This window comes from Cyprinodon tularosa, unplaced genomic scaffold (genome assembly GCF_016077235.1).
Source record: "Cyprinodon tularosa strain WSP-4 unplaced genomic scaffold, ASM1607723v1 ctg71, whole genome shotgun sequence".
In the NCBI taxonomy this organism is placed as follows: domain Eukaryota; kingdom Metazoa; phylum Chordata; class Actinopteri; order Cyprinodontiformes; family Cyprinodontidae; genus Cyprinodon; species Cyprinodon tularosa.
Window position 1 is genome coordinate 4,798,543 of NW_024039463.1, and position 14,308 is coordinate 4,812,850.

Below are 14,308 nucleotides of genomic sequence, written 5' to 3' on the forward strand. Positions count from 1 at the left end.
GATCCAGAAATTATGAGCTGTGGATTTCAGGAAGTAACCTGGCCTTGAGTGCAGCTCTATACTGCCCTCGTGTGGTGAGTCTGAAGAGGGACAGGTTAGTTAGATGGACTAAATTTATAAACATTTGTGTCATTGTTCGTGTTGCAGCTTTAGCCTGTGTTTTTTTTTTTTTTTTTTTACGGTGACGATTGTCATGGTTTTTTTTGTCAAATTTATGTGGGGAAACAAATATAACACCCATTAAATTCAATTGCTTTAAAATATTTTATCCAACCAAGCGTAGTAAATATATCTAAGCAGATAGGAAAATACATTATATCCCCTTCTAGAGTCAAGGAGCATTTATGTCATTAAACCTACTAAATGTATTTGAATCACATCTTAAAAACTAGTTAAAGTTAATTGCACTGCTAATTTTAAAACAGACAACAATCTCTTCATGGTAAATGTCAGCATAGAGACATAGATTTGAATTTCATTACCTTTGCATCTAAAATAGCTTATATCCATCAAATGTTTTGAAAGGTTTTAAAAATTCACCTTTTTGTAGCAGCGGGAATATTTGATGCGCTTCTTACTGAATAAAGTTATAGCAATCCGGATCAGTTTTAGGTTTTGTCTCATTATTTATAACTGATGAAGCCTTATTTGCTTCATGATTCAACATTAATAATTTGCAGGAAAACCCCACATTTGACATCACTGAAATAAGCCCTTTAATTATTAATAATGCACAAAATATGAGATGAATCAGTTATCTTGCTTCACCAGAAGTCTTTACTCAAAGCAATGACTTTGCCTGATGATCTCATCTCAGGATAACTTGGCAGGAGGTGCAGATGAAAAAGCAAAGCAAAAAAATTTTCTTTGTGCTGCTGTCCTTGCAAGAATGAGCACAAAGTCATCAATAGCTTCAAAAATGAAGCTGTAAAACAAGAATAGGCTGAAGGAAAATAACCCATAAGAAGAAATGGACCAAAACAGGAGAACATGGGTATTTTTCACATGGTCTGTTACTGCCACACAACATGGTACTGTGAAATCTGATGGATATTATACTTTTTTTTATTTCAAATCATGGAACAAGAGCAAAAAGTTTGTGCAAAGGACAATTTTCAAATAATTAATTTAATTATCTAAATAATTCTAACCCAATGTAAAAAAAAAGTGATTAACCCTTTACCTAAAAACACTTGCCATTGAGTGTTTATGATAACTCCTAATTGGACTCTCACATTGCTAAAGGAGAATTTTAAGCTCAGTTTTCTTAGGAAATCAATTTTTGTGACACCACATCAGAGAGTTTTGGACCACAGATGAAAATTTGAATATCATGTTGTAGTTCCTCCATCAGATTTGGAAACAAGCTTTAATTGTGTTACACTAAATCTCTTATATGGTAGGTGTTTTTTCTGCAGTCAGATTTGTTGGTGAGCGTTTTCCTGCCACAATGCTCATGTGAACTTGGACAAAATGATTGGACATTCACTTTCTGGATTTTCTTCTAAATTCACACTTCTCTCATTTAATATAAATAATGACAAGGGAACCAGGTCCTGAATGAGCAAAGCAACTTCAGGTCTTATAAAAAGAACTGAAACTTGAAGCACTTTAGATGTTCTAGTTTCCTTTGTGATCTTCTCAATATGTATAAGGCGGGTCGATGAAACAACAATAGGCCAACTACTGCTGAGCTTCTGCAGTGGCTGAATAGAGTCCACTGTGGAAGCTGCAGTTGGACCTTTTTAAACAGATAAATCAAAATGACATTGTTTCTAAGGTGTCTGTCTGACGTGCTTGTACTTGAATGGGGCATTTTTTATTATTCTGAGATTTTTAAGCCTACTTTGTGGTGTCATGGGTAATTGTACTTACTTGTCTGGTCGTAATTAGGTTTAATAGAAGAAAATCTGGTTAATGAAGGTAGATAAGGATTTTATATAGAGATTAGTTGTATTAGATTTCTCCCCCTAAATAAATGATATTGTAATTGGCTAATTATGTTTTGTAACAGTAGATTACAAAAAAAAAGATATTTGACTTGTTCTATCATGTTAAACTAAGAACACTTTTTATTGTTTTATATGACAGTGTAACAAAAATAACTCTGGTCAAGTATTTTTACTCATAAGCATGACATATTTTAAATCAATAATACAATGATTGCTTTTTCAAAGTTTTTGTAACTACTACAGATAAATAATTTTGCCCAATCTCTTCCAACAAATGTTTGCATTTGGACTGATAGACTACTTGTAAGGGTGTTGGGGATCCCAGAAGTGTTTTTTTTTTTTTTTAGATTAAAATAGTTTCAAACAGGGGAAGCAAATGTATATCGTGAAAATATACATTTACATATACAGTGAAAAGAAAAGACAGGTTCCACCGAGATTTGAACTCGGATCGCTGGATTCAGAGTCCAGAGTGCTAACCATTACACCATGGAACCACGTAACGATGATTCACCACACATTAGTATTAATACCAGAAGAGCTCAGGTCATATCATGTTCTTATATTTTTAGTTTTACCACGTTATACCACAAAGCAGCAACCTTTTTCATTACCTCGATCAGTTGTTACGGTCACGTTCTTGCTAATGCTCCTTCGATGATCATACGTTTACGATCACCTGCCGCCCCCTGGTGGACAGTAGTTGCATTGATCTGAATCATCCAAAACAACATTGTCCTCAAATTGAAAACAAATTAAATTGGAATAACATTTACTAGAAATATATTTATTTATTTTTTTAGAGTATACATCGAAGTTATCAATCAGTGGGCTAATACAAGTTACAGTAGCTGTTGTTTATCAGACGTCCTAAATGTCAGGTTAATGTTATTTATACACAAAGCTGTTTATGCTTGACAGTATTTCACATCTAGGCTCATCAACTGTATCAGGACGTCAGACAGAGCATCTAAATTATGATTCAGCTTAGATAATGAGAGGGTTTCCTTACAGCTTTACATAGACAGTGAATCAGTGTTTTCCTTTCCAGTATATCACCTTTTTGTGTGAACTGTATGTGTTAAGATGAGTGTATAGATTTTACCCACTAAATTAATCATTTGATCACTCATCTTATGAGCAAGATTCAATTAGATAATCAATTTAACTTCTCCTCTCCCCTTACTTTACTGAAGGGCTTATTTCTATGCTGAGTCATGTTTGTCAAGGTACATTTCCATGCAAAATTGGGTTCAGCTGGATACAGAGTTAGTGAAAATCATAAGCCCCACTGAGATGAATACTGATTATACACTTAAAAAAGCGAAGCAAAGATTCAGCTCTGGTCTATTGCATGCTCACAGTTCCTGTGGCAGGACGTGACAACAATAAAGATTTGCAGCTGAGCTCTGCTATGGAATTAGTCCCTGCAAAGTGCAGCCAAAGGATGCATATTTAAATGAAACTAACCCGACCAGTATATATATATACACTATATTGCCAAAAGTATTTGCTCACCCATCCAAATTATTGGAATCAGGTGTTCCAATCACTTCCATGGCCACAGGTGTATAAATTCAAGCACCTAGGCATGCAGACTGTTTTTACAAACATTTGTGAAAGAATGGGTCGCTCTCAGGAGCTCAGTGAATTCCAGCGTGGAACTGTGATAGGATGCCACCTGTGCAACAAATCCAGTCGTGAAATTTCCTCGCTCCTAAATATTCCACAGTCAACTGTCAGCTGTATTATAAGAAAATGGAAGTGTTTGGGAACGACAGCAACTCAGCCACGAAGTGGTAGGCCACGTAAACTGACGGAGCGGGGTCAGCGGATGCTGACGCGCATAGTGCGAAGAGGTCGCCAACTTTCTGCAGAGTCAATCACTACAGACCTCCAAACTTCATGTGGCCTTCAGATTAGCTCAAGAACAGTGCGCAGAGAGCTTCATGGAATGGGTTTCCATGGTCGAGCAGCTGCATCCAAGCCATACATCACCAAGTGCAATGCAAAGCGTCGGATGCGGTGGTGTAAAGCACGCCGCCACTGGACTCTAGAGCAGTGGAGACGCGTTCTCTGGAGTGACGAATCGCGCTTCTCCATCTGGCAATCTGATGGACGGGTCTGGGTTTGGCGGTTGCCAGGAGAACGGTACTTGTCTGACTGCATTGTGCCAAGTGTAAAGTTTGGTGGAGGGGGGATTATGGTGTGGGGTTGTTTTTCAGGAGCTGGGCTTGGCCCCTTAGTTCCAGTGAAAGGAACTCTGAATGCTTCAGCATACCAAGACATTTTGGACAATTCCATGCTCCCAACTTTGTGGGAACAGTTTGGAGCTGGCCCCTTCCTCTTCCAACATGACTGTGCACCAGTGCACAAAGCAAGGTCCATAAAGACATGGATGACAGAGTCTGGTGTGGATGAACTTGACTGGCCTGCACAGAGTCCTGACCTCAACCCGATAGAACACCTTTGGGATGAATTAGAGCGGAGACTGAGAGCCAGGCCTTCTCGTCCAACATCAGTGTGCGACCTCACAAATGCGCTTCTGGAAGAATGGTCAAAAATTCCCATAAACACACTCCTAAACCTTGTGGACAGCCTTCCCAGAAGAGTTGAAGCTGTTCTAGCTGCAAAGGGTGGACCGACGTCATATTGAACCCTATGGATTAGGAACGGGATGTCACTTAAGCTCATATGTGAGTCAAGGCAGGTGAGCAAATACTTTTGGCAATATAGTGTATATATATATATATATATATATATATATATATATATATATATATATATATATATATATATATATATATATATATATACATACATACACAGATATTTGTTACTCATCTGTAAAATATGTTAAAAACAATCAACTGGACTTGGTTTCCAAGTTTGAGGACAATTCGCTTCCCATCCAGGAAGCTTTTTCAATTCAAAATGTCAGGAATAGTGTTGAGTTTAAGGTTTTATACAGTGCACATTGGAACAGATCAGATCTTTCCAGCATTTTTTATGCAATGAGTCACATTTAAATGCTCTAACTGAGGAAATTACCAAAGCTTTTGCTTTTAGAGTGGTTCATGTTTAGGAGGGCAATTTAGCAGCCACACCAGGTACTTTGATTCCTGAACCAAATGAAGGAGTTTCTAAACACATGTTTACTGACCCTAAGTTTTCTGAATTGTATAATAATATGTAGTAATACACCAAGGGATGATTTTGAATATAATAATCTGAAAAAGGATTGATTCAAAAATGTCCTCGGTGAAACTTAGTGGCGGAAGCTCCTAAGCAGGACCAATTAAACTGAAATGATATAGAGATGATTGGACATGAATAGCTTGAGTTATTTTGGAAGACTTGTGAAAGAAAAAAAAAAAAAATAATAATAATAATATATATATATATATATATATATATATATATATATATATATATATATATATATATATATATATATATATATATATATATATATATATATATAAAAAATAGGAAAAGTAGGGAAAGAAAAGAGTGTCTATTACTTCAGTAACACAACTAAACAATATTTGTGTTCCTCTTTCTCATAAAATCCCAAGCAAACACATGAATATGCAACAAAATAAATGCATACTTTTGCTAGACAGTTTATTTTTCCTTTTTTTATTTCACTTCTGAGGAATAAATGAAATACTGAAGTTTTACACAGTTTGTCATATAGAGTACAACAAAAGACAGTAAGATGTGACATTTGGATCACAAGAGACCAATAAAATAAGTCGGATTTTTGTTTTCCTTTAGATGTTGAAGTCTCCCTTTAATGTCCATGACACCTTAGGATATATTTTCCTATTAAAAAACCAACTGATGTTTGAGTCCCATCTCTTACATCAGACAGGCATCAGAGAGATGTCTTCAGGTCCCAAATAAAAAAAAAGAAACGATGGATACCTGTTCATTCAAAGTGTCTTTGACTTGTTGCAACTCTGCATTTTTACTTGAAACTCAACCTATTCACTAAAAGGCTCTCTATAGTGGGGGCAGCAGAAAGAAACATACCTTGAGTTATTTTAAAAACAAATGATAAGTACATTATGTGGGAAAAGACTGAATATGTTAAGCACATCAAAGTAGTGGCTTGAAAATCCTAACGCAATCTGAAATTAGGTTGATGTAACTGTGCTGCACTAAATGCCAATTTCTGATGTGTCAATGATGATGCAAATGTGTTTAAAACGACAAAAATAAGAAAAGAAATGATAATAAAAGCTTTAAATAACATATTGAGAGAGAGTCAGAACAGATGTCAGTGTTGCACAAACTAATCCTGGTAGTGCAGAAGTAAAATGAACATTATTCTGCATCTGTTAGAGGCAGACTCAGAAAATCTAGCAGATTAACTTTGCTTCCCTTTTTTTCTAGCTGTGACTTGGCAAAATAAAATCAAAATAAGCGGCAGCTCAATTTATTAGTGATAAAGTGAATGTGACACATTTAATTCTTGGACCATTATCTTTTCACAGTGTTGTTTATTTTTCCTCAGCAGCTAGTCCGAAGTCTTTTTTTAAAATATATTGATTTATCTAAACTAATAATATTCAGGAAACTGCATATTAAACATTGTTTCTGAATTTCTTATACTGGTTGAGTTCAAAGATGTTCGTAGTTGATTTTCTGACTTCCAGAAAGGCAGGGCTGGGGAGATTGATCCCTCTGAGGTTGTTAGTTGAAGCACCTCCACAATTTGATACTCTCCCAGAGCAATAAAATCTCTCTGAAGTTCTTCTACATTTCAAAAATGATGGTGAAAAGATTGATTTTGTTCAGCTTTTACATATCATACCCCACACACAAAAATAAAACATTAGGCATCCAATGGATCCTAAAACGATTAAATGTAAAAAGAAAATTAGCCTTTGATGAACAATAACATGTGACTTGCAGTATTTCATCTGCCCCTTTAAATGGTCAACTATGGATTTTTATTTATTGACAGTTTATTAACTAACTACTGTTCCTGCTCACAATGCATTGCTAAACTGGTTGCAGTTTAATGACACATGTAAGGGAAAACAAGAGTAAACTAAACTGTTGGTAGATATATGACAAGCACTGCAACACACATACATTAAATGTGAAATAATCAGAGGGAATTTCTTCAAAGTTTGTTTGGGGTTAATGAGACTTGGAGTTGGGCCACAAACGTAGGTTTGATGGGATAAAAGCACAAAAACACACAAACACATACAGTATTTATGTACAAATGGATGGTTAAAAAGAGTAACAAGACAGCATGAGAAGAAACAAGTGGATGAAGGGAGTTTGGAGGGATGAGAAGGAAAAGTGTCAGGTTCTCTTTGTGTTCGGGATTTAAGCTTTCTTCTTAATCTCTTGTGGGCTTTGCTGTGTTTAGTACATTTCTGTGGCCGCTGTTGCCATTTAGGGTCAGTTAGTTCATACAGTAGTTCATGCCTTAGTGAATATTTTTCCCTCTTTTCTTTGTGCAGATTCATTTTATTTATTTCCCATCTGTTTATCTTATCCCTAAGGTTAATAGTTTCTTTCTCAACTCCACTCAAATGGGTGTTTTCCTCAGCTTCACTGTTTTCATTCTGCCACAGCTGTTCCACATCTCTTCTAATTACACTGCTGGTTCTCTTGTCTGCCTCTGCATTTGGCATTGATGTTTACAGGATTCAGCGTTAAGATTCAGTTTTCTCTGTTGACTATTACCATTCTGCTTGTGTTCCAACATCTCATTCTCGCTCTCTCTCTCATCTATATGTTCTACTTAACTTTATTATCAAACATTTCAGTTTTTATCTGTCTGGTTCTGGGGTTTTCTCAAAAAAAACATGACAAAAAGAGTGATGAAAAGGGTTGTAAAAAGGTAAGAGGAGGATGAGAGATGAAATCGGCTCTTAAATATGTAAGTTAATATTGAGTTGGATGAACGGCAGTCATAGAGAGGATGAAGAAGGAATAAAGAGATAATTATTGTGTGTAAAAGATGTGAGGGAAGATGGAAGGAAGAGAGGGATGGAGTGGGGATTGGATAAAGGGCTGAGGTGGATGGGACAGAAGGAAGACGGTAGTAAAGATTCATGGCAGGGAGAACTTGGATGAAAAGGGGGGGTAAAAAGGGAAGGAAGAGTAGAATGAAAAGGGGATGAAGAGGGGAATGAAAAAAAACATGAAGAGTGAGAAGAAAGAAGGTTGTTAAGAGGGGTGACTGGATAAAGTGGGATGAAAGACTGACCATAATGGATGATAAATGTGATGAAATAAGAGGGGTGATGAGAATATGGGGTCAAATAGAGGGATGGGGTGAACAAAGCAGGATGTAAAGAAGGATTGGGGTAATGGGTGGGATGGGAAAGGGAATTATTAACAAGGATGAGTGGTTTATTGAAGGTTCAAAGAAGAATGTGTGGGATGGGAGTTATAAAAAGTGGGTTAGTTGGTTGGGTCAAACAGGGATGGAGAGGATGGCAAGGGTTAATAAAGAGGGATGATGAAGAATAGTTGGAAGATTGGAAGGAAACAAGGTTGGATGATGATAGTTAAGGAAGATTTACAAGCTGAAGAGAATCATATAGAGATATGTTGAGGACTTGTTTGAATGAAAGATGTTTAGAGCAGGAACAAGAAAGCAGGAGAGAATGAGGAGAGAGAAAGCAATGAGAGGGAGGGAGCACGGTGTCGAGAGCAGAAGACAAAGTGCGCTGCGTGTGAGAGCCAGCCACAAGTAGACTTGCTAAGTGATTAAAGGCGTGGCGAGGCGTGGCTTTGCTCCCGAACCTAAATTAGCACATTAGCTACATTTATCAAGTTAATTTATTTGTTCTTATTCAGTGCATTAATCTGAGTGAGACAGGTTTCTGGTGACAGAGGAGGTATTTAATCAGAAACAAACTTAAATACCAAAACCACAACCAGATTTATGTGACAGAAACTAGGAAAAAAGGTCTCAGAAGGACAAACAGGTGTGTTCATTTGTTACTTCGCTGATCATAGATGAGATAATGTCCGGCAGCTCCGAAATGCTATCTGTGCATCGATTGTCAACATGTTATTGCTTCAACAGAGGGTTGAAATGGATTTCAGCAAATTCAGTCTACTAGATTAAAAAAATAAATTATTAGCCCCATAGGACAATAAAAAGAAATTTTTTGAGATGGATTTCTGTCACACATGAATCCTCTTCATAAAGGTTTTGGGGTCTTAAATTGGTCAGATGAAAAGTTATTTTTAATCTACAATTTGAAAGAGAGAATATTTTTTTAGTGACTTCAAAAACAGCTCACAAAATGACACAGCTAATCTCACAAGAAGATAAATCATGTGTTATCTACATCCGTGGGTATCATTATCTGATCATGCTCATCTTTTTTTTATTATTATTATTATAACCACATTGACTTAAAGGAAATCATCAATAATATAAATTAACATGTAAACCCAAAAAATCTTTACAAATACAAAACATAAAAGATCAAAGCATCCAGTAACATTTAAATAGAAACCAAGACATTTTAAGAAAAAAACGTCTTTACATGGAAATCAACACAAGATTGAAACACTTCATTAACGTGTGGAAAAAAGGTCAAACATTAGACCGATTCTGTGTTTTTAAGTCTCAATGTAATAAATGCATGAATGCTGTGACCTGAAAGCATGTCTAAATAAACATGGCCTCATTAACAACAAAAATTAGCTTACATTAGTAATATGACTGTGATCATTACTGGATAACAGCAAATACAGAACCATTATAATGACTTTCTATTTTACCCATGCTTGCTTCAACTGCTTTTCAGTCCCGTCTCCATTTCTAACATTTAGATTGGAAATGTTCCTTCATTTCTGGGTTTGATGAGCAGAACTTCTCTTTATGCTTCCTTCTCTCTCTCCGGGAAAATAATTTTGGTTGAGAGGGACTTTACACTTGGCTGTTCATCTATAATAAACACATATTATGGCATAAAAATCAGTGTGATGATAGCTCTCCCTGTAAATAAACCTTCCACTCAGTGCATGTGTCCTCCTCTCAAGAATGTATGGAAGAGTCCACATCAGGAGGTCCATATAAAGGCCAGGCAGCAGTCTGAGTGGCCGGCTTCATGACAAAATAAAACGGGCTAACGGTCGCTGGTGTTTGAGACACTTTTTCTCTCCCCCTCACTCTCCCTCAGGGTCACAGGAAGGGAGCTGACGAGCGCCGAAGGAGTTGTGGCTGTCTCTCCTTCTCAGAATATCAGCACCTAATCGGACACATACAGAGACAAAGGGAGAGCCATTGGCTGAAAGTTGTCCAGGCCAGGTGGAGGGTGTTTGCTTTAAAGCAAGGAACTGGGGCTTTCTGGAGCTGCTGGGGGCGTATGTGTGGGACTGTGACGCATTGGCAGAATGTCGTAGTGGCTGGGGACATGGCTGCCACAGGACAGGTCATAGGAACCCTGGGAGAAACCTGTGGCCATTCCATTGGGTCCTTGCAGGATACTCACGGTTGGCTCTGCAACAGTTTGGAGGAAAAAAGGATGTATATTAGTAAAGATAAAATTGATGAGACTGATGCAAGAAGATCTCATGATCTATCGAAATTATTAAATCTTATCGAGGGCCCAGTCAGTTAAAACAAATGATCCCCAAATGCTTAAACTCACCAACATCGTAGACGTTCCTGCTTACAGTGGCCAGGAGAGTGGCGGTTCCTCCAAAGGGGACTTCACGGTGGGAGGGGGACTTCATCTCCACATAGCTGCTCTCTGTATGCTTGCACGCCAGCCCGGGTGGGTCTCTGATAGTGGCATATGGATTATCACTACTCAGGGAGCAGGGGCTGTTGTTGCACATGGAGCTCTTTATGTAATCTGCAGTTGCCACAAGACAAGTTTTTATGCAGCATCACAAAAGATGAAGTGGCTGTCAGAGACTCATAATAGTGGTATTAATATATGAATTTAAGCCAATATCGGAGAATGCCAAAGAGAATGGCAATGAAGCTTGTTGCTATTCTGAAGTTGAATTTCTTTTGTCTGTGGCAGGTAACTAATGGTGGTATATAGTAATAAGAGTACAAAGGCAAGAGAGTGGAGGGCTCATCTCATCTATAACGGTCTCATCAATCTGATAAGAGGCCTCATTAGAGGCTGCAGCAAAGCCCTCTTCACACCCCTGGGTCCCTTACATTCAACATCGACTGCCTAGCTTCGAAGACAAAATGATGTATCAGGCAGCGAGCCATGGAAAGCAATTACTGTTGGGATAAAGGCTCAGCCCCCCCTGATCCTGTCCAGACTTCAGAGAATTCTTGTATAAATCAAAAGAAAAAATACAGATGTGACATTTTAGCAGCTATGAAATCAATATGGGAAGAAAAAAACCATCCTAAATTGAAAACTGGTGCATCAGCTGGAAAGCGTGAAAAGATTTCTCGTCACATATTTAAAGCTGAATCTGATTCAACTGGCAGATCAACTTTCAAAAATACTTTAAAAGCGTATTCCAACGCTATCTGCTCACCTTTTCTTGATGCTCTTTGGGGCTGTGCCTCATTCTGTTGAACTTCTGAGAAGTTGGAAAACAAGAAAAAATATTTGTAAAAACTGATTCATTTTTACTCATTCATTTATTTAAAGTTCATCAGACAGGGACAGAACAAGCCCAACTGTTAGGATACAGTAACCACTGCCATGTAGCTAATTGCTAATTTACAAATCTGGTCCCTAGTACATGAAAAAAAAAAACAATCATAACGAATAAAAACAGCAAACAACAATTTAAACAATTAAACAATAACACTATTTCTTAAGTCACATAGTTTGCAGAGATATTATAAAGGATCAAAGTCATCAAATAAAGGAACTATCAATCAGGTTGGTTGTAATGTGACTCCTACATAAGCCACACTTTTAACAACTGGTTATGTTTTACAGGTGAGGTATGTCTCATGCATTCTACGAGGGACATTCAATAAATAATGCCCCTGATCCAGTTCTAGTTGTTTGATCTAGCTGAAGTTTTGCATGTGTGATTATTTGACCAATTACAGCTCTGAACTAATTGCGATTTCTGATTTACAAGTGTTTGAACTGAGTCAGGTCTGAAATGGAGCCTGTAGAGTGTTGAGCACTGATTCGGTTTTTGTATGGCCTTGTAAGGCCATATGATGGGGTATCATCACCATAAGTTACTTTAATTTAATCAAAAGTCTCCCGTGGTGTGCATCCTTTCAAATATAAAAAACAGATTGACACTCAACAGGCTCCATTTCAGAGTTGACTCAGCTCAAAACCCTGTAAATCAGAAATCACAATTAGTACAGAGTTGTACTTTAGCACATAATCTATAGAAACATAAATAATTGCACATGCTAAATTTCAGGTAGATCAAACAGGTGGAAGTGGGTCAGAGGCATTCCTTATTTAACGCCATCATATGTATGTCTAAGCCAAAAGGTATTAGTTTGTGACAAAAGTCTGTTATTTGAAAGAAAATGTAAGAAAACAGCAAAGACTGGCAGATGTCTCCAAGAACCTTTTGGAGGAATATGTCAATGTGAACTTTTGAGGCTGCTTAACACTGAAAAAGCACAAGGCCCATAGGGAAACATGGTGGTGGCAGCATTTTTCTTTGGGGTTAGTTTTCTTTGTGTAAAACTGAGGGTTTTTTTCAAGGAGGTTGAAATGTTTAATAGCTTCAATTACTAAGTGGTTTGTTCTGGCCACTGCTTAAAAGACAAATATTAAGAGTTTATTTTTAAGCAATACTGTCAAACAATTCATGCATCTAATTCGACGTTTAGGAATGTTTACTAAAAAAGAAAAAAAAAAAACATTTGCACAACCCTGTACCCGCTCCCGAGAGGGAACGCCTATTAAACATGAGCAAGAGCGTGCACAAGCACATTTCTCCTCCTGCATGCTCTGTTTAAAAGTTACTGTTTGCATTGCTCATACAAGCTTACTTTCCAAAAGAAGATTTGCAATTTTTCTACCATGTCATACCCACCACCACTAAGAAAATGAAAATGGGGACGAGCACTTAGGAAGGCCTTACGTAAAAATATCACCATCAGAATGACTGACAATTAGGAGGACCACTTATTTTGATGATCCACCAGAAAAAAGATCATCCTCCACTATTACTTTAAGTCATCTATTATAACAACTGTGAACAGGACTTTTTTTTTACCAGGTAGGGGAAAAAAAATCACAAAAACGGCCTGTTGAAATCTGCAGATTATGTTATTTAATAAGTAACGGCACTCAAAGTGTCTCATCTGTATATTCATCTTAAACAAATGGAGCAGCAAGTCATTTTCTGGCTGCCTGAGCCAAATTTGGATTTCCCCTCCATCAACAAAATGTGTAGAGGGTTAAAAAGATTATTTTTTTTTTCTCTGCATGTTACATCATACATGATGTTCCTTATATCTTCACTCCTTTATACATTTAGGCTGTGCTATCCTGCCTTTTGCTTTTTCACTTTTTTTTTAGACATGTATTTCACCATCTTCAACGACAAGCCCTTTTTTAATGGTTTTATAAATTCTTTAAAAAGTCTTTTAATGTATGTTCATGGCAACTCTAAAATGACTTCTTAGTTTTGGGGAAGTATGTAATTATTAATGATTTTATCTAAAGGTGATATCCAGAAATGTGCAGAATGACAATCAGGTTTGAGAGTTCAGGTTTTTTTAATTAAGGAACAGCGATCTGAGGCAGTTTGATCTTCAAACATGTGTTTGAGGGACTATTATCGCACAAGTGAAGGAAACTTCTGAAGGACGACAGAGAAATAGCTGCAGATGCCCATGAATAACAGAGGTGCTCCAGACCACTAGGGAGAGACGATCATCAACTCATATGAGACCAGAACATAGACCACAAATTGATTTCTATAGAACAGATCCTTGGCAAAAAACATGAACGGGATGCTGTCCAGAGGACATCTGGTGGGAAGACATTAACCACTTTATCTTTCTTAGCATCAGTTAATACCTAAACTAAGGGCCCACACTCCAAAAAGTAGAAACTTAAGTTTTCTTAAAATAAGTAAATTTTTTCTGGAATTGAGCAGGTAAATGAGAAACTATGCCAATGGAATAAAAAAATAGATTTAAAATAAGAAAATAATGAATGCAGTCTCATTTCAAGTGCATAATGTCTAAATATCTTCTTTTAATGTTTAAAATATTAATTCCATCAGCTAATACAAATTCTATCTACTCAAAGTAAGGGTAAAGACTCGGACACTCACACAATGACCATGAATCTGCATTAATCACACTTTCCCTCACAAAGTGACAGGAGGTCGAGGATATAATCCGCAAATCAGAGCCATCCATGTGTTACATCCTCTCCCAACCACTT

At 37.1% G+C, this 14,308-nt stretch overlaps 1 protein-coding gene and 1 non-coding gene across 7 annotated transcripts in view; both read right to left on the reverse strand.

Moving 5' to 3' along the window:
- Positions 1–2,377: 2,377 nt before the first annotated feature.
- Positions 2,378–2,449, reverse strand: trnaq-cug. The gene has a single exon. It is a non-coding gene; the product is annotated as a tRNA-Gln (tRNA).
- Positions 2,450–9,294: 6,845 nt separating this feature from the next.
- Positions 9,295–14,308, reverse strand: part of megf11 (multiple EGF-like-domains 11) — a 180,930-nt gene continuing 175,916 nt past the window's right edge. For all 6 annotated transcript variants that reach the window (XM_038268941.1, XM_038268939.1, XM_038268938.1 and 3 more), the window contains 3 exons: positions 11,457–11,501; positions 10,598–10,804; positions 9,295–10,446 (listed from right to left, as the gene is read on the reverse strand). In XM_038268941.1, the coding sequence (XP_038124869.1) occupies positions 10,271–10,446; positions 10,598–10,804; positions 11,457–11,501 (428 nt within the window). In that variant the 3' untranslated portion in view covers positions 9,295–10,270. The remainder of the gene's footprint in view (positions 10,447–10,597; positions 10,805–11,456; positions 11,502–14,308) is intronic.